The 24,310-nt window shown below is 39.8% G+C and overlaps 1 protein-coding gene across 1 annotated transcript; it reads left to right on the forward strand.

The window, feature by feature from the left end:
- The first annotated feature begins 11,604 nt into the window (after positions 1–11,604).
- Positions 11,605–13,496, forward strand: LOC111958248 (cytochrome c oxidase subunit 7C, mitochondrial). The gene is made up of 3 exons (XM_023979470.2): positions 11,605–11,757; positions 12,861–13,007; positions 13,401–13,496. The coding sequence occupies exons 1-2, from the start codon at positions 11,683–11,685 to the stop codon at positions 12,975–12,977; spliced, it is 192 nt and encodes a 63-aa protein (XP_023835238.1). The 5' UTR covers positions 11,605–11,682; the 3' UTR covers positions 12,978–13,007; positions 13,401–13,496.
- Positions 13,497–24,310: the final 10,814 nt, after the last annotated feature.

Below are 24,310 nucleotides of genomic sequence, written 5' to 3' on the forward strand. Positions count from 1 at the left end.
TAATTCCATCCTTTTACTTTTTAGATTTGCGTGTATTATTTTGTATAATTAGATATTACTGCACTGTTGTGGCTAGGAACATGTCTTACATTACTCATTTCATATGCATACACTGTACCTTAAACCATCTATTGCACCTTGCCTATGCCACTCGGCCATCGCTCATCCACATATGTATATGTACATATTCTTATTCCATCCCTTTACATTTACATTTAAGTCATTTAGCAGACGCTCTTATCCAGAGCGACTTACAAATTGGTGCATTCACCTTATGATATCCAGTGGAACAACCCACTTTACAATAGTGCATCTAACTCTTTTAAGGGGGGGGGGGGGGTTAGAAGGATTACTTTATCCTATCCTAGTGTGTATTATGTAGTTGTTGGGGAATTGTTAGATTTATTGTTAGATATTACTGCACTGTCGGAACTAGAAGCACAAGCATTTAGCTACACTCTCATTAACATCTGCTACCATGTGTACGTGACAATACAATTTGATTTGATTTGGGGGTTCGCTGCAGTGATTAAACACTACTGTCCTCTATTGGCTGGTAAGTGAATTGGGGCGGCAGGGTAGCCTAGTGGTTAGAGCGTTAGACTAGGAACCAAAGTGTTGCAAGATCAAATCTCTGAGCTGACAAGGTTAAAAATCTGTTGTTCTGCCCCTGAACAAGGCAGTTAACCCACTGTTCCTAGGCAGTCATTGAAAATAAGAATTTGTTCTTAACCGACTTGCCTCGTTAAATAAAGGTAAAATAAATTGCAGAAAAATATTATCAGTTACTTGTGCTGAATACCCCTTACACCCTAGATACAAAAAAAAAATTGTTTCAGTATTACACGTCACACAAATGCAACAGAAGACCAACACATAACATTGACGTGGTAAGGTGAGAAACATCATTTAATTACAACCATCCTGAGGTAGTGTTACATGTTTTTTGTGTACGCATTTTGCATTTGCCCTGGAGTCTTGAAGCCAGTGTGATTGTAATGTGCCCCATGAGAGGGAAATTGAAGGTGCCATTGTTAGCTTCTGGGGCAGCAGGAGTGATGTCACTGCTTGACGCTCCCATTAGGGAATTAGACACAAAACACTGATACAGATGCTCCGGTCAGTCGTGGGCCCGGCTGCTTCTGACAGGTGACTCTGTGTCTCATGTTTGACAGGTTGGCAAAGCAGGGCTAATTTTCTATGGAATGCCAAAGTTGACAGATGATTCACACACAGGAATATCACAAACACTCCTACTGATTATGTATTCACACATATGTTTGAGAAGAACTGAGCTCACAGCATCACACACCCAGTCACACATAATTACAACACGCACGCACGCACGCACGCACGCACGCACGCACGCACGCACGCACGCACGCACGCACACACACACACTTAACACACACACACACACACACACACACACACACACACACACACACACACAGAGAATTATGCATTATTTCTAACATCTTTATGACTTCATCCACCCACCTTGCTTAAATGAAAACAGAGAAAATCAATGTATTGAAGAATGCCAAAACATTGCAGGCCTACGAAGCTTGGGCAAAAGAGAAATGTGTATTTTTCTGCCAAACCTTTCACGCTTCCTTTGCAATTGGAAGTCTGAAGGGTAAAGTGCATTGATGCTTTAATGCGAGAGGCTCAAAGGCACCTATACAGACAGGAGAATATCTGAAGAATTGAATGCAAAGGTACAGTAGAGGGTGACGCCAACTTACTAACTATTTTACTTCTAGTTCATCTTCAGAGTTGATTTCCCTACATAATTGTATAGAATAACTTTTGCAAATCTTTTTCTGTAATCCAAACCAGGCAATCACATTGCCTACATGCTTTGCTATAGCAGTAGATTAAATTAATTCAAACAGAATGTGTCATACTGTCACGCTTATGACGTGTCCCAAAAATAGGTAACTTTCTGTCATCTCAACAGCTCAAAGACATTCAACTTGAAGCAAAACTCATTGCTAAGAAACATTAAATAAGATGCTGATATTTGAGAAACAGCAATATCATGGGTAGGCAGGAGGACATTGCACACCCTACATAACATACAAATATGGACCTCATAAAAGAGCTCGATTATCAGTAGCAATGGGTGCTGAAAAAGGAGAACTAGAAATGAGTCAAATCTGTCATGTTTACCACTGGCCTCTGGAATAAGTTCCCATCCAATTCCACTTTGAGAATTTTAATCTTGAACCCAATCATCACCAGTCATTCTTATTGGGAAAGCGCAGTAATGCTTAAGGCTGAACAAAATGAATTCATGACATTATGGTGTACTGATTCTATATCTTTGAGCAATAGTGATATTGCATGAAAACAAATCCAGAGAAAGAGGTCATTTTAGATGAAGTCAAAGACTCACTCTATCAGGCCACAGGTTAGCTATCCCAAGGGGACTAGGTCAGCAGTAAGCCCATGCAATTTTCCCTCCATCCACTTTAAAGATTAATGTCAGCCACACTGCTAGGTGTGTGTTATGAACTCCTGTGTGTGTATCAGCGCGCGCGCGTGTGTGTGTGTGTGTGTGTGTTGTACATGTCTGTGCATTTAGAGGATGAGATCAGTGGGAATGTGGGACCACACTCTAGGTCAAGACCTTGAACAAAGAGAGTTGGAAAACAGGCTGAAAAGGAGACAAACAGTATTGACTGACGAACAAGCAGATAGTAAAATATAGAAGGAGAAATAGAGAGGGTCACAGAAAGGACATTCAGAAATGGCATGACCTACCCTCCTCTCATCACTCCACCCCCTCTAGCAGCCTATGGCGCAGGGAGATAAGGCCATCAGTCTGAGCCCTGTCCGACGAGGAAGGAATCAGAAAAATTATGTTTTTAGACCAAAAGATACAGGGGCTCAACTTTCACTGGGGACCTCCCAGTTTTATAATTGGAATGTGATACAAAACGAGGCCACGTTATGCTTTAGGTCCATGCGGACACCTCCGAGCGGTCAGGTAGGCTGTTTGGAGTGTTCATCCAACTGGATAAAAATAATACAAATAAAAAAACATCTCCCCCCCACTTCTAAAACCAAAGTTGCACCCCTGCAAATAAAAGAGCACATCTTTACACTCTTGCCTTCTGCAACATAATCTTTTGAATGAGCCCTTGTCAATGCGAATGATGCAGAAGTCTCTGTGCGTGTGAGGGGCTGCTGCCAAAATGAACTGTCGTCATTGATTAACATTCTCCATTACCTCTCCTCTCCTTTGTGTAAAGTTGTTGCAGATCCAGAAAGTGAGTGATTCTGTTTACCTTGGCAGCCCTCAGTGCCATTCATCATCATAGTGCTAGATTAGTAGATAGCTGCCAGTGGTATTTACATTAATTAAAGGTCCCATGCAGACTTTTCTTCTCAGTATCAAATCATTTCTGGAAAACAATTAAGTACCTTACCTTATGATTGTTTTCAATTAAAGGGTTAAAAAGTAACAAAAATTGCTTCTTTGCAAAGATACATTTCTCTGTGAGTGGTCTGTGGGGAGGGGAAAATGAAAAACTAGCTGTTATTGGAACTCTTTTTCTTATTGATCTATTAACTAATTTACCGCCTCGTGATGTCACCAGGCAGGCCAAAACTTCATCCCACCAAAAAAGGATGGAATTTCAGGCAGTTTTCTCAAACAGCTTTTACACTAAAAGGGCATTATCATAATTTTCACAGTTTCATTTCAACCTCATAGTGTGGATATATACTGTACATAAAACACAGGAAAATCAAGTGTTTGACTGCACGGTGCTTTTAAGACTGTAGATGTACAGGTACATGCATATGAGCTGCTGGAGGAAATGTTAAATTGTTGTGATGGTATATTCATTGCTAATCTGCGTGTTAATACATGCACAATATTTTACATGGTTGATTGTAGGTTTATTTGGTGATATGACCGTGTCTCAATTAGGTTTTTTGTCATTTGGGTTGGTGGGTATTATTGAGTAGGATCTCACTGTGGACGTACTGTAGGCTTGTAGGCTCACTATATTTGTATTAATCTCATGCTGAGCTTTAATTATTTGTAGACAGAGCATTCATCCTTAAAAGCCTTGAATGCACATCAGTGAAAATAAATGGAAGGAAATCAAGAAATATAAACAAAAAACAAATCTTTGGAACAAACATTGTATGTACACTCTGGATGAATCAAGGCACACCATAGAGTTCAGTTTAATAATATAGTTACATAGCAAATAACACATCCCATACAATATTTGCAGTAGGGCCATGCAGCATAGTGTTTTTTGCTGGTGGGTGTATGGCGGAGAGAAGGTGAACTGATTCGCAATCCTTAATTTTCCTACTGGTTGTGGGAGTGACAAGGCAGACAGGTGCCAGCAGGCCAGGTTTTGACCCCAGGCTGATGGATGTGGCAGTAGTGACGGAGGTAAGTACCGTAGCTCCATCACCGTACAAACAGACACCTTCAGAGCTCCCGCTTGTCCAGGAGCAGAGCTCTAAGGGGCAGCTCTGTGGAGGTCAATGCTGATGAAGCAACAATACATTGGTATCCATCCCTGCCTATACTAGCATAGCCAGTGGTATGCATACCTGCCTACACCAACATAATCAGTTAGACGTTAAATGGAACAAAGCAAGTGTTTTCTTTTAAATATAGTATAGCCCACATACTGTAGATTGCTGTACATATATAAATGATTATCAAGATTATAAATTTAATAAACCTATTTCTAAATATGCATGCAAAGGCATTAAGGGCACATGCAGTAGCCAACTAGTCAGTGTTTATAAAGTTGGGTAAAACAGTTGGGTAGAACTACTACTGCAGTGCATATCGATCATACCTGTGGGCCCCATCATCCTTTCCCACACGACACAGCCGGGGGGAGAGAACACATAATTCATCACATCTCATATGTTTTCACTCTCTCCCTTTCACTCTGTCTTCCTCATACAAGGAGGCAGAGGAGGCGTGCATGGGTATTAGTTCACCACCTTGTTCAGGTAGGTGAACATACTGATAGTGCTGATAGATAATTTTGTTTTGGACTTACTTTACTTTATTGGACTAAAATGCCATGAGAGGAGTTCTTTTAATTTGGTAATGATTGCTTTTTGAAAATATTCTCTTGAGAAATCCAATTCACAATGATTCTAAGCAGCCCTAAAATAAATTATACATTTATTTTCTTACCCACTCTTTAAAGTATTGCACCATTCAATTATTTACTGTGCAGTACGTTTGAGTCAGCATTCAGCAAACTGTTTTCATGCCATGCATTTGTGAGTGGAGCCAATAAAGTAACAAACTGGGACGATAAATATGCTTAACAGTTTAATTACAGCAGAAAGTGAGTTAGTATAAAAGTAAAGTTCTTTTGAAGTTCTCTTGGAGGATGTTAACCACTCCATGCCCTTTATGGTAATATGTGTAAATAAAGTGTTCTTTAAAGTGTAAATAAATATATTAGTCCCTGTAAGGGAGTGCTCGTATCTACGAGTGACTATGGTTGATATTTTAATGCACGGCGTAACCATATGACACAATGACATCACTTACAAATCAAATCAAATGTTATTTGTCACATACACATGGTTAGCAGATGTTAATGCGAGTGTAGCGAAATGCTTGTGCTTCTAGTTCCGACAATGCAGTAATAACCAACGAGTAATCTAACCTAACAATTCCACAACTACTACCTTATACACACAAGTGTAAAGGGATAAAGAATATGTACATAAAGATATATGAATGAGTGATGGTACAGTACGGCATAGGGAAGATGCAGTAGATGGTATAGAGTACAGTATATACAGTACATATGAGATGATTAATGTAGTGATATTAAACATAAAGTGGCATAGTTTAAAGTGGCTAGTGATACATGTATTACATAAAGATGGCAAGATGCAGTAGATGATATAGAGTACAGTATATACATATACATATGAGATGAAGTAATGTAGGGTATGTAAACATTATATTAAGTGGCATTGTTTAAAGTGGCTAGTGATACATTTTTACATACATTTCCATCAATTCCCATTTTAAAGTGGCTGGAGTTGAGTCAGTATGTTGGCAGCAGCCACTAAATGTTAGTGGTGGCTGTTTAACAGTCTGATGCCCTTGAGATAGAAGCTGTTTTTCAGTCTCTCGGTCCCTGCTTTGATGCACCTGTACTGACCTCGCCTTTGGATGATAGTGGGGTGAATAGGCAGTGGCTCGGGTGGTTGTTGTCCTTGATGATCTTTATGGCCTTCTGTGACATCGGTGGTGTAGGTGTCCTGGAGGGCAGGTAGTTTGCCCCGGGATGCGTTGTGAGACCTCACTACCCTCTGGAGAGCCTTACGGTTGTGGGGCGGAGTTGCCGTTCCAGCGGTGATACAGCCCGACAGGATGCTCTCAATTGTGCATCTGTAGAAGTTTGTGAGTGCTTTTGTGACAAGCCAAATTTCTTCAGCTCCTGAGGTTGAAGAGGGCTGCTGCGCCTTCTTCACAACGCTGTCTGTGGTGGGTGGACCAATTCAGTTTGTCCGTGATGTGTACGCCGAGGAACTTAAAACTTACTACCCTCTCCACTACTGTCCCGTCGATGTGGATAGGGGTGCTCCCTCTGCTGTTTCCTGAAGTCCACATACATTCTTTGTTTTGTTGAGTTGAGTGTGAGGTTATTTTCCTGACACAACACCTCCGAGGGCCCTCACTCCTCCCTGTAGGCCGTCTCGTCGTTGTTGGTAATCAGCCTACCACTGTAGTGTCGTCCGCAAACTTGATGATTGAGTTGGAGGCGTGCATGGCCACGCAGTCGTGGGTGAACAGGGAGTACAGGAGAGGGCTCAGAACGCACCCTTGTGGGGATCAGCGGGGTGGAGATGTTGTTACCTACTATCCCTGAACCCCAGGGACAGGTTCAGGGATAGTTCACCCAAATTACAAAATTACATATTTGTTTCCTTACCATGTAAGCAGTCTATGGGCAAGGTATCACAGCAATCCATTCTTTGGTTTAGCTTCCCTGGCACTGTTTCCAAATGCTAATAGTTTTGCATTTGTGGCACAAATCCTATTCAAGTCATGGGACCGATATTGGCATATTTCGCGCATCATGTCCAAACCATTTGAAAGTATCTCAAATTGATTGTGTTGCTCAACAAAGTCACTCATAGATTATTTGAACATGATTCACGAAAAATGCTAATATCGGTCCCATCACGTGATCACGCCACAAATGCTAAAACGTTAAAACTTCTTAGGGCTAGGCCCCTTTTTTCTCGATTTCTGCCTGAATGATGTGCCCAAAGTAAACTGCCTGTTGCTCAGGCTTCGATGCCAGGATATGCATATAATTGGTAACATTGGAAAGAAAACACTTTGAAGTTTGTAGAAATGTTCAAATAATGTAGGAGAATATAACACAATAGATACGGTAGGAGAAAATCCAAAGAAAAACCAACCAGAATTGTTTTTGTTGTTGAGAGAGACCATCCTCTTACAATGGGTAAGTCGCTCTGGATAAGAGCGTCTGCTAAATGACTTAAATGTAATGTAAATGTAAATGTAAATGGGAAGTATAAGGTCATACTGAAAATTAGCTCCCTGGATGCAATTCCTATGGGAAACTCGTGTTTGCGAGCACTATGAAGACAGGACACAACTGCTAAAATCGGCTTCCTATTGAACATACTTCTTTCCATAAGAAATATTATAGTTTAATTACATTTTAGAGTATCTCAGGAGTAAATAGAAACATATTTTGACTTGTTGAAACAAAGTTTAGGGGTAGATTTTCGGATTCCTTTCTCTGCAAATTGAACGAGTGGATTACTCAAATCGATGGAGCCAACTAAACAGACTTTTTGGGATATAAAGAAGGATGTTATCTAAAGAAATGACACGACATGTTATAGCTGGGACCCTTTGGGTGACAAATCAGAGGAGGATTTTCACAAAGTAAGTGAATATTTCATTTTTGTGAATTTATGAAACCTGTGCCGGTGGAAAAATATTTTGATGTGGGACGCCGTCCTCAAACAATTGCATGGCATGCTTTCGCTGTAATAGCTACTGTAAATCGGACAGTGCAGTTAGATTAACAAGAATGTAAGCTTTCAACCGATATAAGACACTTATATGTACCTAAATGTTTAATATCCATAATTTTTATGGTTATTTATTTGAATTGCGCGCCCTCCAGTTTCACCGGAAGTTGTCCCGCTAGCAGGACGCTTAGGCTATTAACATTTGGAAACAGTGCCAGGGAAACTAAACCAAAGCATGGATTGCTGTCACACCTGGTCCATATACTGATTAAAGGGTAAGTACCTAGCTCCACTCCCATTCCCCAGGCGCTATCATTTGTTGACTTCTGTAACCGTAAAAGCCTTGGTTTCATGCATGTTAACATTAGAAGCCTCCTCCCTACGTTTATTTTCTTCACTGCCCTAGCACACTCTGCCAACTCGGATGTCCTAGCTGTGTCTAAATCCTGGCTCAGGAAGACCACCAAAAACCCTGAAATTTCCATCCCTAACTATAACATTTTCCGACAAGATAGAACTGCTAAAGGGGGCGGTGTTGCAATCTACTGCAGAGATAGCCTGCAGAGTTCTGTCTTACTATCCAGGTCTGTACCCAAACAATTCGAGCTTCTACTTTTAAAAATCCACCTTTCCAGAAACAAGTCTCTCAACTTTGCCGCTTGCTATAGACCACCCTCTGCCCCCAGCTGTGCCCTGGACACCATATGTGAACTGATTGCCCCCCATCTATCTTCAGAGCTCATGCTGCTATGTGACCTAAACTGGGACATGCTTAACACCCCGGCCATCCTACAATCTAAGCTTGATGCCCTCAATCTCTCACAAATGATCAATGAACCCACAGGTACAACCCCAAATCCATAAACACGGGTACCCTCATAGATATCATCCTAACCAACTTGCCCTTCAAATATACTTCTGCTGTTTTCAACCAAGATCTCAGCGATTACTGCCTCATTGCCTACATCCGTAACGGGTCTGTGGTCAAACGACCACCCCTCAGCAGCCTCCAACTGACCCTAGCCCCCCGACACATAAACTACTGCAGCATGAATACTGGAGGCTGAGACAGCAAGGGCGGTTCGTTGCTCCAGAGCCTTTCCATTCACCTTCACACTCCTGGGCCAGACTACACTCAATCATATGACCTACTGAAGAGATGAGTCTTCAGTAAAGACTTAAAGGTTGAGACCGAGTCTGCATCTCTCACATGGGTAGGCAGACCATTCCATAAAAATGGAGATCTATAGGAGAAAGCCCTGCCTCCAGCTGTTCTAGGGACAATTAGGAGGCCTGCGTCTTGTGACCGTAGCGTACGTGTAGGTATGTACAGCAGGACCAACTCGGAAAGATAGGTAGGAGCAAGCCCATGTAATGCTTTGTAGGTTAGCAGTAAAACCTTGAAATCAGCCCTTGCCTTAACAGGAAGCCAGTGTAGGGATGCTAGCACTGGAGTAATATGATAATTTTTTTTGGTTCTAGTCAGGATTCTAGCAGCCGTATTTAGCACTAACTGAAGTTTATTTAGTGCTTTATCCGGGTAGCCGGAAAGTAGAGCATTGCAGTAGTCTAATCTAGAAGTAACAAAAGCATGGATAAATTTTTCTGCATCATTTTTGGACAGAAAATATCAGATTTTTGCAATGTTACGTAGATGGAAAAAAGCTGTCCTTGAAACAGTCTTGATATGTTCGTCAAAAGAGAGATCAGGGTCCAGAYTAACGCCGAGGTCCTTCACAGTTTTATTTGAGACGACTTTACAACCATCAAGATTAATTGTCAGATTCAACAGAAGATCTCTTTGTTTKTTGGGACCTAGAACAAGCATCTCTGTTTTGTCCGAGTTTAAAAGTAGAACGTTTTCAGCCATCCACTTCCTTATGTCTGAAACACAGGCTTCTAGCGAGGGCAATTTTGGGGCTTCACCATGTTTCATTGAAATGTACAGCTGTGTGTCATCCGCATAGCAGTGAAAGTTAACATTATGTTTTCGAATGACATCCCCAAGAGGTAAAATGTATAGTGAAAACAATAGCGGTCCTAAAACGGAACCTTGAGGAACACCGAAATGTACAGTTGATTTGTCAGAGGACAAACTGATATCTTTCCGACAGATAAGATCTAAACCAGGCCAGAACTTGTCCGTGTAGACCAATTTGGGTTTCCAATCTCTCCAAAAGAATGTGGTGATCGATGGTATCAAAGGCAGCACTAAGGTCTAGTAGCACGAGGACAGATGCAGAGCCTCGGTCTGACGCCATTAAAAGGTCATTTACCACCTTCACAAGTGCAGTCTCAGTGCTATGATGGGGTCTAAAACCAGACTGAAGCATTTCGTATACATTGTTTGTCTTCAGGAAGGCAGTGAGTTGCTGCGCAACAGCTTTTTCTAAAATCTTTGAGAGGAATGTAAGATTCGATATAGGCCGATAGTGAAGAAAGGGAGCATGCCAAGTGAAGAAAGGGAGGCATTTATTTGACACGCGCTTGCATGCACGGGCGCACACGCATACACGCATATCTGCACAGTACAAATATGTCAATGGGAATCTCATCATCTGGGAATTTAAGAGTTCATGGTCATCCTAATCATGGTCATCCTAATCAAATAGACTTTGAGAATGCTTCATACCATTCTAACTATCTAATGAAAAGCGAGAGATAATCGGGTATAAATGGGAGTTGGTTAAAACGTTTCTATGCAGTAAAGCTATTAAAAATGTGTATGGGAGTGGTGGGGTTATGCACACATTCTGAATAAAAGAGCACTTTCAATATCATAAATTAAACATCACCTGCAGTGTTTTAACATGAAGGTGTGTGGGTGTATGGCACCGTTTTGCACACATAAGCATAAATAAAAGTTAAGGTCCAGTTCCAGCATAAAACATTGTAACATTAATTGCTTTCAGCAGGTTTATCGGAGTGTACAGTGTCAGTCCTACCTGGAAAAGCTTCATTCCAGAATGTTTAGCCTATCACATCCCTGGCCATAGAGATACAGATTTCTTTGATAATATCTATAGAAATAATTATGCACCCATATGATCACAGGAACACATTTTACCAACATCAGATACACTGATTATACAACACATTAAGAACACCTGCTCTTTCCGAGACAAACTGACCGGGTGAATCCAGTTGAAAGCTATGATCCCTTACTGATGTCACTTGTTAAATCCACGTCAATCAGTGTAAATGAAGGGGAGGAGAAAGGTTGAATACAAATTTTTAAGCCTTGAGATATGGATTGTGTACAAGTCAATATTAGGAAGGTGTTCCTAATGTTTGGTATACTCAGTGTACATCACATCATACACGACCTGCACTTAACTGTATAGGCTACCTCCAGTTCTGCTCAGAATAGATGCTACACGGTAATGTTTTAATTTTAAATGACTTGACATTCAGTAAATATTACTTTATGTCTGAGTGAAAACGTTGGTTTAATGTTGGATGACGGTTTATGGCCTGCATAAATTATTGTTATGACTCCCTTGACAATGAGACTACATCTGCTGGAAAACCACATTTCCCAGCCCCAGCCTCGCATTTAGATTTCCTGTAGGGCTGTTCAACATTCTCTCTACAGCAACCCACGGTGCTGTTGTTCTTGGTTGAAGGAACAAGCAAATAATAATAATGTTCGGTCAGGTTGTACGACGATTCACAACCTCTGCGGTTCGCTCATCGCATTACGGCGAGGGACCAGGACAGGTAATTTCCTAAAAAAATAAAGGTTATAAAGATTAGTTAAATAAAGCCGCAGTTAGAACCTTAGGTTTAGCCTGCGTGTGTAGGTCATAAACTAGGTAGCCTTAATCTGCAGGGTTGTCGTGTCAAAACTAAGTGCTAATTTAGGTAGTGATGAGTCATATCGAGATACATACCAATATCTAACGTATTGTAGTCAAGGTCGTTGTCTATTTGACTCCTGAGTGGGGTTGTTACTTGCCGTAACGTTGGGTAGGTAGCTAGTTAACGTTACAAACCATCCGTAGCCATCTAGCTAGCTAAATTAGTCAATTAATTTATTCTAGCGAATTCTTCAAATGTTGCTCACGTTAACTAGTCCTGGATTGTCAGAAGATACTGTGAAATAAACTTCTTCACGTCGTCATAAAGGACATGGAGTGGTTAACGTCCCTCTTAAATATGATTATTAGGGCTAGCGAGGTAGTTACCTACATTATTGGTTAAATCGTCAATTTGTACGATTAAACTGAGACTGAGCATGCCATGTAACTGCAGCCTATGTCGAAAATATAAGACAACGTCGTCACAAATCTGCGACCAGGCTTGGAAACTCTAACCCTAGCAATTGACAGGGAAACTCAAGGGTACACTCCCAATGGCTGCCTGGTTTTGTGATGCAATAATTTCTATGGTATTTTAGAATGTTTTGTCAACTGATACTGGATTACAATGGTAATGTATAATGTTCATTCAGATTTTGCAAGCTGATGTGGCTCTTGCAATGGATTGCATTTTTGTAATGTCAGTTGAGTTGACTCAACAAATCACAGCACCAATTGAAGGGCACACTTCCTGCATTTAGTCCTGGCTCAATGGCTGCCAGTCCATTGATGGTGTAGGATCCCGAATAGCAAGTACCGACAGCTAACGTTACTTTCAAAGTCTTGCATTGAGTTCCAATTGTACTGGTTGACACTGATTGTCCTCAAGCTGATGTTGGCTGCAGTCCCACTTAGACGGACATAACCTTGTCCATGTATTCAGTCACGTGGAACTGTGATAAGCTTATTACATGGTCAGCTCTCTCTAAATACCTATGTTGTCTTTGTGTTTATGTTTGATAGAACCTGCCATTCTCAGTGGACAACAAGTGGCGTCTGCTGGCAATGATGGTGGTGTTCTTCGGCAGTGGCTTTGCCTTCCCCTTCATCGTCGTCAGACACCAGCTCCTGAAGAAGTGAAGTGGCAATGCATGCCACGTAACCTCCAAGGTAATTGCCGCTGCTCTATTTTTCATCTGAATGTCAGCACTGTTTGGCATTTACATGCATCCTGATTGGAACAATTACCAGACTTTGACATCTATCACGCAGTCGGTAGTTGTATCTTATTCTACAGCAGACCTCAAGTAAATTATCGGTGTCTGTGGGCGACAGTTACAAATGTCACGCAAGTTTATTTTCAGTTCAGCTTTTAAGATAAGCTTGCACATTAGCATGGTAATGTGATAGTTTATTACCAACCCTGATACATATCTGATTGATGTTAGGCTGAATTTCAATCGTCACTGTCACATTTATCTCTAGTGTTTACTCAGAAATTGGATTTCTGTCATCGGCTTTGTGTAAGCCTTCTTATCAATCTGTCTTTTGTGTCCTTTGCAGGTCTGCGCCCAGAACATATTTATCCAGCAGAAATCCATTCGCTTCGGAGAATGGAAATCCCTAATTGTGTTTGTAAATAAAGTTCACTCAAATGTATATTGTTCAAATACGTTTTTTTCCTTGAGTTTGGGTTTCCACTAGATTCTGTAGCCACGAAGTAAAAATTGGCTATTGTAAAAATTCATGAAAACAAATCTGCTTTTTGGTCTTAATTTAAGGTTAGGCATAAGGTTAGCAGTGTGTTTGTTTAAAATCAGATTTTAAGAAGATACATTGTGGAAATGGGCAGAGTTTAGCCATGATTATGACTTTGTGGCTATAGAAGCTAGTGACAACCTTGAGTTTGTGGTCCAGACTGTGATGCCATGCTTCAGCATACGCATCTCCAGAAGTGTCACTCATGGAGTAATGATTTTTATGCGAGTTTTCAGAATAATGTAAGAGAAGGCATGGGGAGAAGGCATGTCTGAGACTTATTTTCTGTTTTGTGCCGACTGTACAAAAAGTTGTCAACTAGGTTTGTTTCCAAGTGGTATTTTCTGTGTGTATTTGACTTCATAATATACACTACCGCTCAAAAGTTTGGGGTCACTTTGAAATGTCCTTGTTTCTGAGAGTTTGTCCATTAAAATAACATAACATTTATCAGAAATACAGTATAGACATTGTTAATGTTGTAAATGACTATTGTAGCTGGAAACGGCACATTTTTTATGGAATATCTACATAGGCGTACAGAGGCCCATTATCAGCAACCATCACTCCTGTGTTCCAATGGCACGGTGTGTTACAAAACCCTTTTGCAATTGTTGGCACAGCTGAAAAACTTCTGATTAAAGAAGCAATAACACTGTCCTTCTTTGAGATAAAAACGGCTGCATTGGACCTTTTAGGTAATTAACATCCCATCATGCTTAGGGTCATGTATGAAAATACTGGGCAGGCCATTATTTTGGCTACCATGGCTATGGCCCCATAGGATGACAATATCCCCATACACAGGGCACGAGTGGTCACTGACTGGTTTGATGAGCATGAAAACGATGTAAACCATATGCCGTGGTCGTCTCATTTACCAGATCTCAACCCAGTTGAATACTTATTGAGAGATTCTGGAGCAGCGCCTGAGACTGCGTTTCCCACCAGCAAAACACCAAATGATGGAATTTCTTGTGATAGAGCATGAGCTTAATTTCTAAGTAGCACTAGCTAGTTAGCATTGGCTTGGGAAACTACCTCTAACATAAAAATGGTATCCATGAGTTCATCTGACTGGGGAAGTAGATGTCTTCATTGCCAAAATCCCGAAATATTCCTTTAAGACACTTGTTGGTATTTCCTTTATTTGGGCAGTTATCTGTATTTCCATGCAGTTGAAGGAGGCTCTATCTCCTGTCTGCCATAGAGACTGCCTGAATGCAGAGTTTATCTCAAATGAATGCTTTTTTAACTGAAGAAAGCAGTTGGCCTTTGAGATGTTAGGTCCATAGAATTATGTCTTGAGGTGTGAACAAAATTGCTTCAATAATAGCATGCTGCTAGCACACTTTCAGAATATTGAATTTCACAAAAGATGATTGACTCAGTCTGGAGAAAAATCTCAATGTTCACTAAATTAGATAAGACTGATTTAGATTTTTGGGTCTGTCAAAAACTAAATTCAGTAGAAGGTATGGAAAGCCTAGAGGGTTGTTATAAAATGGAACTATTTGTCCTACTGCCAAAAGCCTTAAATGTATTTAGCGTTGAAATTGAATGTCAATTTGAATGCAGGGCATGAACCGAAACATCCAGTTCCTTCTGCTCTTTGCTATAGCTTTATGGATGGAATAGTTTTTCTCTTTCTCACTTGCTCTCTCTGTGTGTGTTCCTTCTTCAGCTGAAATTCATTGAATAACCTGTTTCAGTTCAATAACCTTCCACCACTGGTATAAATATCCAAGAACAGAAAAGAGAGGTACTGGGAAAGTGTCGGGTAATATTCCAAAACTAAGTCATTTTAATTTGCCTGTGCTCTGCACTCATTTTGGGGATGTGGTGCAGGGTAGATTTTCAGGCTAGGTATGATCTTTTTGAAAACAATCGTTGCTAAAGTTAAACTTGAAAACACTTGTTCTTTACAAGTAAGTGTCGTTGAATATTATTACTTTTATTCCAATTGAGCTAAAATAAGCCATCTCAATATTTGCAGCCATACTGTATAGCAATGAAGGTTCCACAGAGGAGGAAGGGGAGGATAATCCCCCGTGGTGAAAAAAAAAAAAAAGGCTGATTCTGTGTCCTCAGGGTACATTTTTAGGATTTTATTAAAAAAAATATGTTTATATGTTAAGTTCACCCCAGATTTTTTTTATCACCTCTATCAAGTATTTTAGCTACTTTTCAGATGCATTTTATACCTACATTTTCACTGTTCAATTATAGGCAGAGTTACTCTGTGCAGTGTATGTGTTCGTTTGCCCATCTTAATCTTTTCATTGGCCAGTCTGATATAAAGCTTTTTCTTTGCAACTCTGCCTTGAAGACCAGCATCCCAGAGTCGCCTCTTCTCTCTTGACGTTGAGACTGGTGTTTTGCGGGTACTATTTCATGAAGCTGCCAGTTGAGGACTTGTGAGGCATCTGTTTCTCAAATTAGACACTCTAATGTACTTGTCCTCTTGCTCCGTGGTGCACCGGAGCCTCACACTCTTCTTCCTATTCTGGTTAGAGCCAGTTGGAGCTGTTCTGTGAAAGGAGTAGTACACAGTGTTGTACAAGATCTTCAGTTTCTTGGCAGTTTATCACATGAAATAGCCTTCATTTCTCAGAACAAGAATAGACTGACGAGTTTCAGAAGAAAGTACTTTGTTTCTGGCCATTTTGAGCCTGTAATTGAACCCACAAATGCTGATGCTCCAAATACTCAACTGGTCTAAATAAGGCCAGTTTTATTGCTTCTTTAATCAGAACATAAGTTTTCAGTTGTTAAAAACATAATTGCAAAAGGGTTTTCTAATGATCAATTAGCTTTTTAAAATTATAAACTTGGATAGGCTAACACAATGTGCCATTGGAACACAGTAGTGATGGTTGCTGATAATGGGCCTCTGTACACCTACTGTATGTAGATATTCCATTAAAAAAATCAGCTGTTTCCAGCTACAATAGTTATTTACAACATTAACAATGTCTACACTTTATTTCTGATCAATTTGGTGTTATTTTAATGGACATAAAAATGTACTTCTCTTTCAAAAACAAGGTCATTTCTAAGTGACCCCAAACAGTAGTGTATATATTTTACGGATTTAGTATAAACTATATGCCAGCTGTAATACTAGCCACAGCATGTATGAAAAGGCTAAGCTGTCTGTTATTTATCTCAAACTGTACAAGCGTCATTTCCATCACAAACTTAACTGTGGTGGAAATGACAAAAATCCATTGTTATTAGTTTTAATTTTGTTTTTTTACTTTAGGCTTATTTAATCATGTTTTAAATTAATTTAATCTAGAAAATGCTCCAAGGTGTGCACAATTTGAAACTTAAGTTGTATTTTTCTGCTTTTTTAGAAGATGCCACATAAAACAGCACAGAGGTCACAGACATAGAAACAAAATAAAAAAATATCCTATATGATACCAGGAACATCTGCAAAAAGACAGGGAGAGCTACTGTAAGAAAAAGAGAAGGGAGAAGTGAAATCTATTTCTGAGTTTACAAAGCGAGAACAAAGAAGCTAGAGAAGGCAATGGAAAGGCAACCGGCATATTAGAAGACAGACTTTAAAAAGAACAGTTGAAATGGACACCTATCTATCAGGCAACACACAACCTCAGTCACCAGATGACTTGCAGCCAGAACATGAGGCCAACATACCTGCCCCAAACTTACCTGCCCCTTATGCACGCTCTGACACCCCTTCCTCATAGTCTTCAACAGGATTGAGAAGCCAAAAACTTGCTGGAAGGTTGGAAGAGGTCGCCCAAAAACATACAGAGGTCTTAGAGTTTTACGGAAACCTGAGAAATACAAAAAAAAGTATGATCAACTGATGAAGAAAATGGAGAGACAACATTCCCCAAAGACAACGTGAGCAAGACAAAGGAGATGATCGTGGAATACAGGAAAAGGAGGGCCAAACATCCCCTCATTCACATCGACAGGGCTGTAGTGGGGCGGGTTGAGAGTTTCAAGCTCCTTGGTGTGCACATCACCAACCAACTAGCATGTTCCAAACACACCAGGAAAGTCGTGAAGAGGGCACAACAATGCCTTTTCGCCCTCAAGAGACTGAAAAATGTTGCACGGGTAGCCAAATCCTCAAAAGGTTCAACAACTGCAACATGGAGCACATCCGAACCGGTTGCATCACCGCCTGGTATGGCAACTGCTCGGCTTCCGACTGTAAGGCGCTACAAAGGGTAGTGCGTACATCCCAGTACATCACTGGGACCATGCTTCCTGCCATCCAGGACCTACAGTTGAAGTCGGAAGTAGCCAAATACATTAAAACTCAGTTTTTCACAATTCCTGACATTTAATCCTAGTACAAATTTCCAGTCAGTTAGGATCACCACTTTATTTTAAGAATGTGAAATGTCAGAATAATAGTAGAGAGAATGATTTATTTCAGCTTTCATTTCTTTCATCACATTCCCAGTGGGTCAGACGTTTACATACACTCAATTAGTATTTGGTATATTTGGGTCAAACATTTCGGGTAGCCTTCCACAAGCTTCCCACAATAAGTTGGGTGAATTTTGGCCCATTCCTCCTGACAGAGCTGGTGTAACTGATCAGTTTGTACGCCTCCTTGCTCGCACACGCTTTTTTCAGTTCTGCCCACAAATTTTCTATGGATTGAGGTCAGGGCTTTGTGATTGCCACTCCAATACTTGACTTTGTTGTCCATAAGGCCAATTTTTCCACAAGTTTGGAAGTATGCTTGGGTCATTGTCAATTTGGAAGACCCATTTGTGCACCAAGCTTTAACTTCCTGACTGATGTCTTGAGATGTTGCTTCAATATATCACAGTAATTTTCCTGCCTCATGAGCCATCTATTTTGTGAAGTGCAGCAGTCCTTCCTGCAGCAAAGCACCCCCACAACATGATGCTGCCACCCCGTGCTTCACGGTTGGGATGGTGTTCTCGGCTTGCAAGCATCCCCCTTTTTCCTCCAAACATAAACAATGGTCATTATGCCAAACAGTTCTATTTTTGTTTTCATCAGACCAGAGGACATTTCTCCAAAAGTACGGTCTTTGTCCCCATGTGCAGTTGCAAACTGTAGTCTGGCTTTTTTATGGAGGTTTTGGAGCTGTTGCTTTTCCTTGTTGAGCAGCCTTTCAGATTATGTCGATATAGGACTCGTTTTACTGTGGATATAGATACTTTTCTACCTGTTTCCTCCCAGCATCTCCTCTAAGGCTTTTGATACAGTGTGATCATGCTATACTAAGGCAGAGATTGTTGAGTGTCGGTCTTTCGGAGCATGCAGTTGCATGGTTTGCTAACTATCTGTCTGATAGAACTCAGTGCACTCAATTTGATGGGCTTATGTCTGTTAAATTGTCTGTCCTGAATGGTGGTGCCCCAAGGCCTCTTACTTGGTCCTCTCTTATTCACTTTTATATAAATGATTTTAGACAAAAATGTCCAAAATGCACAACTTCATTTTTATGCTGATGATACTGTTATTTACTGTTGTGCCTCATTCTTACAAAAGCTTTCCAGAACTTGCAAACTGCTTTTTATACTGTTCAACATACCTTGTGTCAATTGAAGCTTATCCTCAATACTGACAAAACTAAACTAATGGTGTTTTCTAATGCAAGAAATAGACCTCTGAACCTTTCACCTATTACTACCTGTCAGGGCAAGGAGATTGAGGTTGTAACCTCATATAAATATCTTGGAATTCTAATTGATGACGGCCCTCTTTTAAATTGCATATTCAACAACTTACAAAAAAATTGAAGCTGAAATTGGGATTTTATTTTAGGAATAAGGCCTGTTTTTCTTTTGAAGCAGAAAGGAGGCTAGTATCAGCTACATTTATGCCTTTACTAGACTATGGGGATATTTTATATATGAATGCTTCCGCTCAGTGTTTGAGATCAATTGACACTCTTTACCATGGCACTTTGAGATTTATTTTAAACTGCAAAACCTTACGCACCACTGCACTTTGTATACCAGGGTTGGCTGGCCTTCTCTAGTCACTCGTAGGCTCAGTCACTGGTATACTTTTATTTACAAAGCCATTTTGGGTTTACTACCTTTTTATGTGGGCATTTTTATTGTTCAGAAATGTGGTGGGTACTCTCTTCGTTCGCTAGACTTTATCCTGCTAACTGTTCCAAATGTCCGAACTGAATTTGGTAAAAGGTCTTTTATGTACTCTGCGCCATTCGTTTGGAACACCTTACAAAATACTTTTAAACTGGAAGAACTTGTCCCGATTGGTGTTTTTAAATCACTGATGAAGGATTTTGAGGCTGATTCCCTGACCTGTCAATGTTTTTAATTTGCTGTTTTTGATATTGTTATACTCTTGTGAACTCAATGGTTTTTACTAGATTACTTGTAGTTTTTTTTTGTTGTCTGTCTGTAATTTTTTGTAATGACTTGGTGCTGCCTATCTTGGCCAGGACGCTCTTGAAAAAGAGATTTTAAATCTCAATGAGCCCTTCCTGGTTAAATAAAGGTTAAAAAAAAAAAAAAGGTCCTTTACTGTTCTGGGATTGATTTGCACTTTTCACACCAAAGTACGTTCATCTCTAGGAGACGGAACGCGTCTCCTTCCTGAGCGGTATGACGGCTGCGTGGTCCCATGGTGTTTATACATTCGACACCAATACTCCAAACTGAGAGAATTAAAAGAGAATCTGCGGAAAGAGTAGATCATTGCACATATTGACTTTGCAGAGAACTACCTGTGTAAATACACTCGTAATATCCAGGCAGTTCACTTTGGTGATTCTCACAAGCAGGTGACCCTCCACACCTATTTTGGATATACCAAAAATTATACAGTTTCACTTTGCTCACTGAGCTCTTCTATGCGGATGACCCCTCTGTTATCTGGGCCAATCTCTCAAAAACACAAGCCTACTTCCTTGAGCTTTGGCTGTTGGCTACTTTTGGAATCTTACTTTGTCTTATATTAATTAAATGTTTAACAGTGGTTGTTCAAAATATTTGCAATAAAATATTGTTTTCATACATTTTTACGTAGATGTTATTTCCACCACACCTTGTCATTTCCACAACATTTTTGAGGTAAATTAGCATATTATGTCTAATTTACATTGATTGATTTGTTTTAGATAGGGAAATCAAATGGTTATCATAATCTCAAAAAAGGTTGGGTGGAAATATCTTATTTTTCATGATAAATAAATGTTTTCAGCTGTCACAAAGTCAAGTTTATACATTCAGGCGTCATGTTGAATTATTAATATTAGGAAAACCTAAAAAATATACTTTAAATAATATTCAATACAAGATCATCTACAAATGTATAAGACATGTGTGATAAATGTAGGATATTTCATTTTCAACTAAAAGGGATGTTTTAATGACGTGATGGAAATAACATTTGTCTATGACTGTGTGCGAAACATTTGAAAAATATATACATTGCTGAAAAGTACGATCGCAGCCATTATCAGATATTGTTTCTAGACAAATCAAAAACAATTATAATACTGCTAAAATGGTGTTTCAATAAGTTTTAATTTCTGAAAGTTGCAGGGCCAAAGTGCCCGAAGTTGCAGAATCACCCAAAAATAAAAATTGTGAAACATTTAAAAAGTTATCATTTTTAGATAAAACTACACTAAATATATTTCCATGTCACCCAAAAATTTATTAAATAACAATGTTTTGCAATGAAGGTCTACAGTAGCCTCAACATCACTCTGTAGGGTAACACCATGGTGTAGCCGGAGGACAGCTAGCTTCCGTTCTCCTCTGGGTAAATTGACTTCAATTCAAAACCTAGGACGCTAATGACTTTCACCCTCTTCCATAGACTTACACAGTAATTATGACAACTCCAGGAGGACGTCCTCCAACCTATCAGAGCTCTTGCAGCATGAACTGACATGTTGTCAACCCAATCATTGGATCAAAGACTGAATCTACTACTGAAAGCATAAGCTACAACTAGTGAGCACTGCAGTGCATAAAATGGGGTGAGTAGTTGACTCAAAGACAGAGAAAGACAGTAGTTGAACAGTTTTGAACAAATTAATTTCTTCAAAAATGAAGAAGAAGCAAAGAGAGGGAGCTAGCAATTGCATCTAGCTAGTTTAGCCTACTCAAACACCCCACTCAAGCAGAGGGATGCTATGTTAGTTAGCTGGCTATAACTATCCAACACAACACTGGAATTCTTCCAAGCCAAGGTAAGCTTTTGGTTTGACAAATTTATTTCCACCTTGGCCCACTTGTATAACTGCTTAACTGCTTACTAACTATATACTGTACTGCATGATTGTACGGGGTTTAATAGCGTGTTAGTTATATTAGCCATGTTGATTTTGATGTTACTTTTGTAAATATGGGGACAACGATGTAGGCTATATGTAGAGGTTATGATATGGTTTGGCTTAGAAAGTTATTTTAGTCCACAAGCGAAGGGAAAAGGTGAGAGGAGGAGAGTGCTTAGATGCCAGAAGGAATACAACGTGGCTGCTAAGAAAGTGAACTGAGTTTACATGTGCTCAGGGCTGTATTCATTCCGCCGATTCTGTTGAAAAACTTTTCTTAAACGGAAGCAAACGTAACAAAACGGGGATGAACATACCTGAATTTGTCCAATAGAAACTCTTGTTTGCAACTGCTGGACTAATGATTACACCCTAGATCAGCTAGAAAATTTGAGTATCATGTAGTAGCCTAAACCTATCGATGTTACATTGAAGTGGGTGAATGGAATATGAATGACAGTCATCCAATATGGTGTAATAGAAACAAGGCCATGCTCCTCCCTCATCATAAACAGCACTGACCGCCGCTGCTGTATAGGAGGTAATATATCTCTCTGAGCTGATCCTTCGTCAGTATTGTGTGCAATAATTATAATGTTGAGGTAAGTTGTGAATGGAAAAAGCTGATCCGAGAACAGCTCTGCCTTTCTTTCGATCCTGTCAGTATCGGCACATGCTCCAATTACGCGTGGGTTTTTGGAAACATATGTTTTAGGAACGATGCATTGTTTAAACCACTTGTAAGCCTACATTGCATCGGGAAACCGGGCCCTGGTATGTAACCACAGTAAATCTTGCCTGGTTGGGAACCAGTAAATCTGTCAGGAGGTTGTGTACTTTTTGCATTGCGTCGGCTTGTTATAAAATCATAAGAAATTTAATGGGGTCAACGAGGAGGGGCAAATACTTTATAGGTGTGTTGATTGGTGCCCACTTTGAGTAAGGTGGCAATTTTCCATCGCTCGAGGACAGCACTGTTGGCCGGCTGTCTTGATTTATACAATGATAATAACAGCTTCCTGGTTGTAGGTATAGGAAACATATTTCATTTCAACACAAGTCATTGCCACGCTACTAGCTATTCTGTTCATTTGAAACCAAGGATGTACACTAGGTTACATGGCTCTTTCATGGTTATAATGCACTGCACCTGTGAGATGGAGAGATGGTTGTTTGACAGTGGTGTAAAGTACTTAAGTAAAAATACTTGAAAGTACTACTTAAGTAATTTTTTGGTGTATCTGTACTTCACTATTTATATTTTGATTACTTTTACTTTTACTCCACTACATTCCTAAWGAAAATAATGTACTTTTTACTTCTTACATTTTCCTTGACACCCAAAATTACCAGTTTCATTTTGAATGCTTGGGCAGGACAGGAAAATTGTCTAATTCACACTTATCAAGAGAATATCCCTGGTCATTCCTACTGCCTCTGATCTGGCAGACTCACGAAACACAAATGCGTCGTTTGTAAATTATGTCTGAGTGTTGAAGTGTGCCCTTGGCTAAACAGAAATTTAAAAAAATCAAGAAAAGTGTGCCGTCTGGTTTGCTTAATATAAGGATTTTGAAATGATTTGTACTTTTACTTTTGATACTTAAGTATATTTTAGCGATTACATTTACTTTTGATACATAAGTACATTTAAAACCAAATATTTTTAGACTTTTACAGAAGTAGTATTTTACTGGGTGACTTTCACTTTTACTTGAGTCATTTTCTTTTAAGGTATCTTTACTTTTACTCAAGTATGACAATTGGGTTGTTTTTGCACCAATGGAAATCACAATTTGAAAATGTGCAATAGACGTAGAATAGATGTTGAATTGACATCTGTGTCAAGTATGACAATTGGGTACTTTTTCCACTACTGCTGTTTGAGGACCTTAGAAATACATATATAATACAACTGCATGTTGCTTAGTGTGAGGGGAACAATAATGAAAGGAAGAATCATTGCCACTCCGTTCAACCTAGCTCACCGAGTTCTCTCATTAGTTCAAATCAAATGTTATTTGTCACATGCGCCGAATACCTTTCCGTGAAATGCTTACTTACAAGCCCTTAACCCAGCAATGCAGTTTTAAGAAAATAGAGTTAAGAAAATAAAGTAAAACAAATTAAAAAGTAACAATAAAATAACAATAATGAGGCTATATACAGGGGGTACATGTACAGGGGGTACACAGATAATAAACAGTGAGTAGCAGCAGTGTTAAAACAAAGGGTGGTGGGGGGGTGTCAATGCAAATAGTATGGGTCACCATTGGATTAATTGTTCAGCAGTCTTATGGTTTGGGGTCGAAGCTGTTATGGAGCCTTTTGAACCTAGACTCGCCGTGCGGTAGCTGAGAGAACAGTCTATGACTTGGTAACTTGAGTCTTTGACAATTCTTTGGGCCTTCCTCTTACACCGCTTAGT

This window comes from Salvelinus sp. IW2-2015, linkage group LG33 (assembly GCF_002910315.2).
Source record: "Salvelinus sp. IW2-2015 linkage group LG33, ASM291031v2, whole genome shotgun sequence".
Lineage (NCBI taxonomy): Eukaryota > Metazoa > Chordata > Actinopteri > Salmoniformes > Salmonidae > Salvelinus > Salvelinus sp. IW2-2015.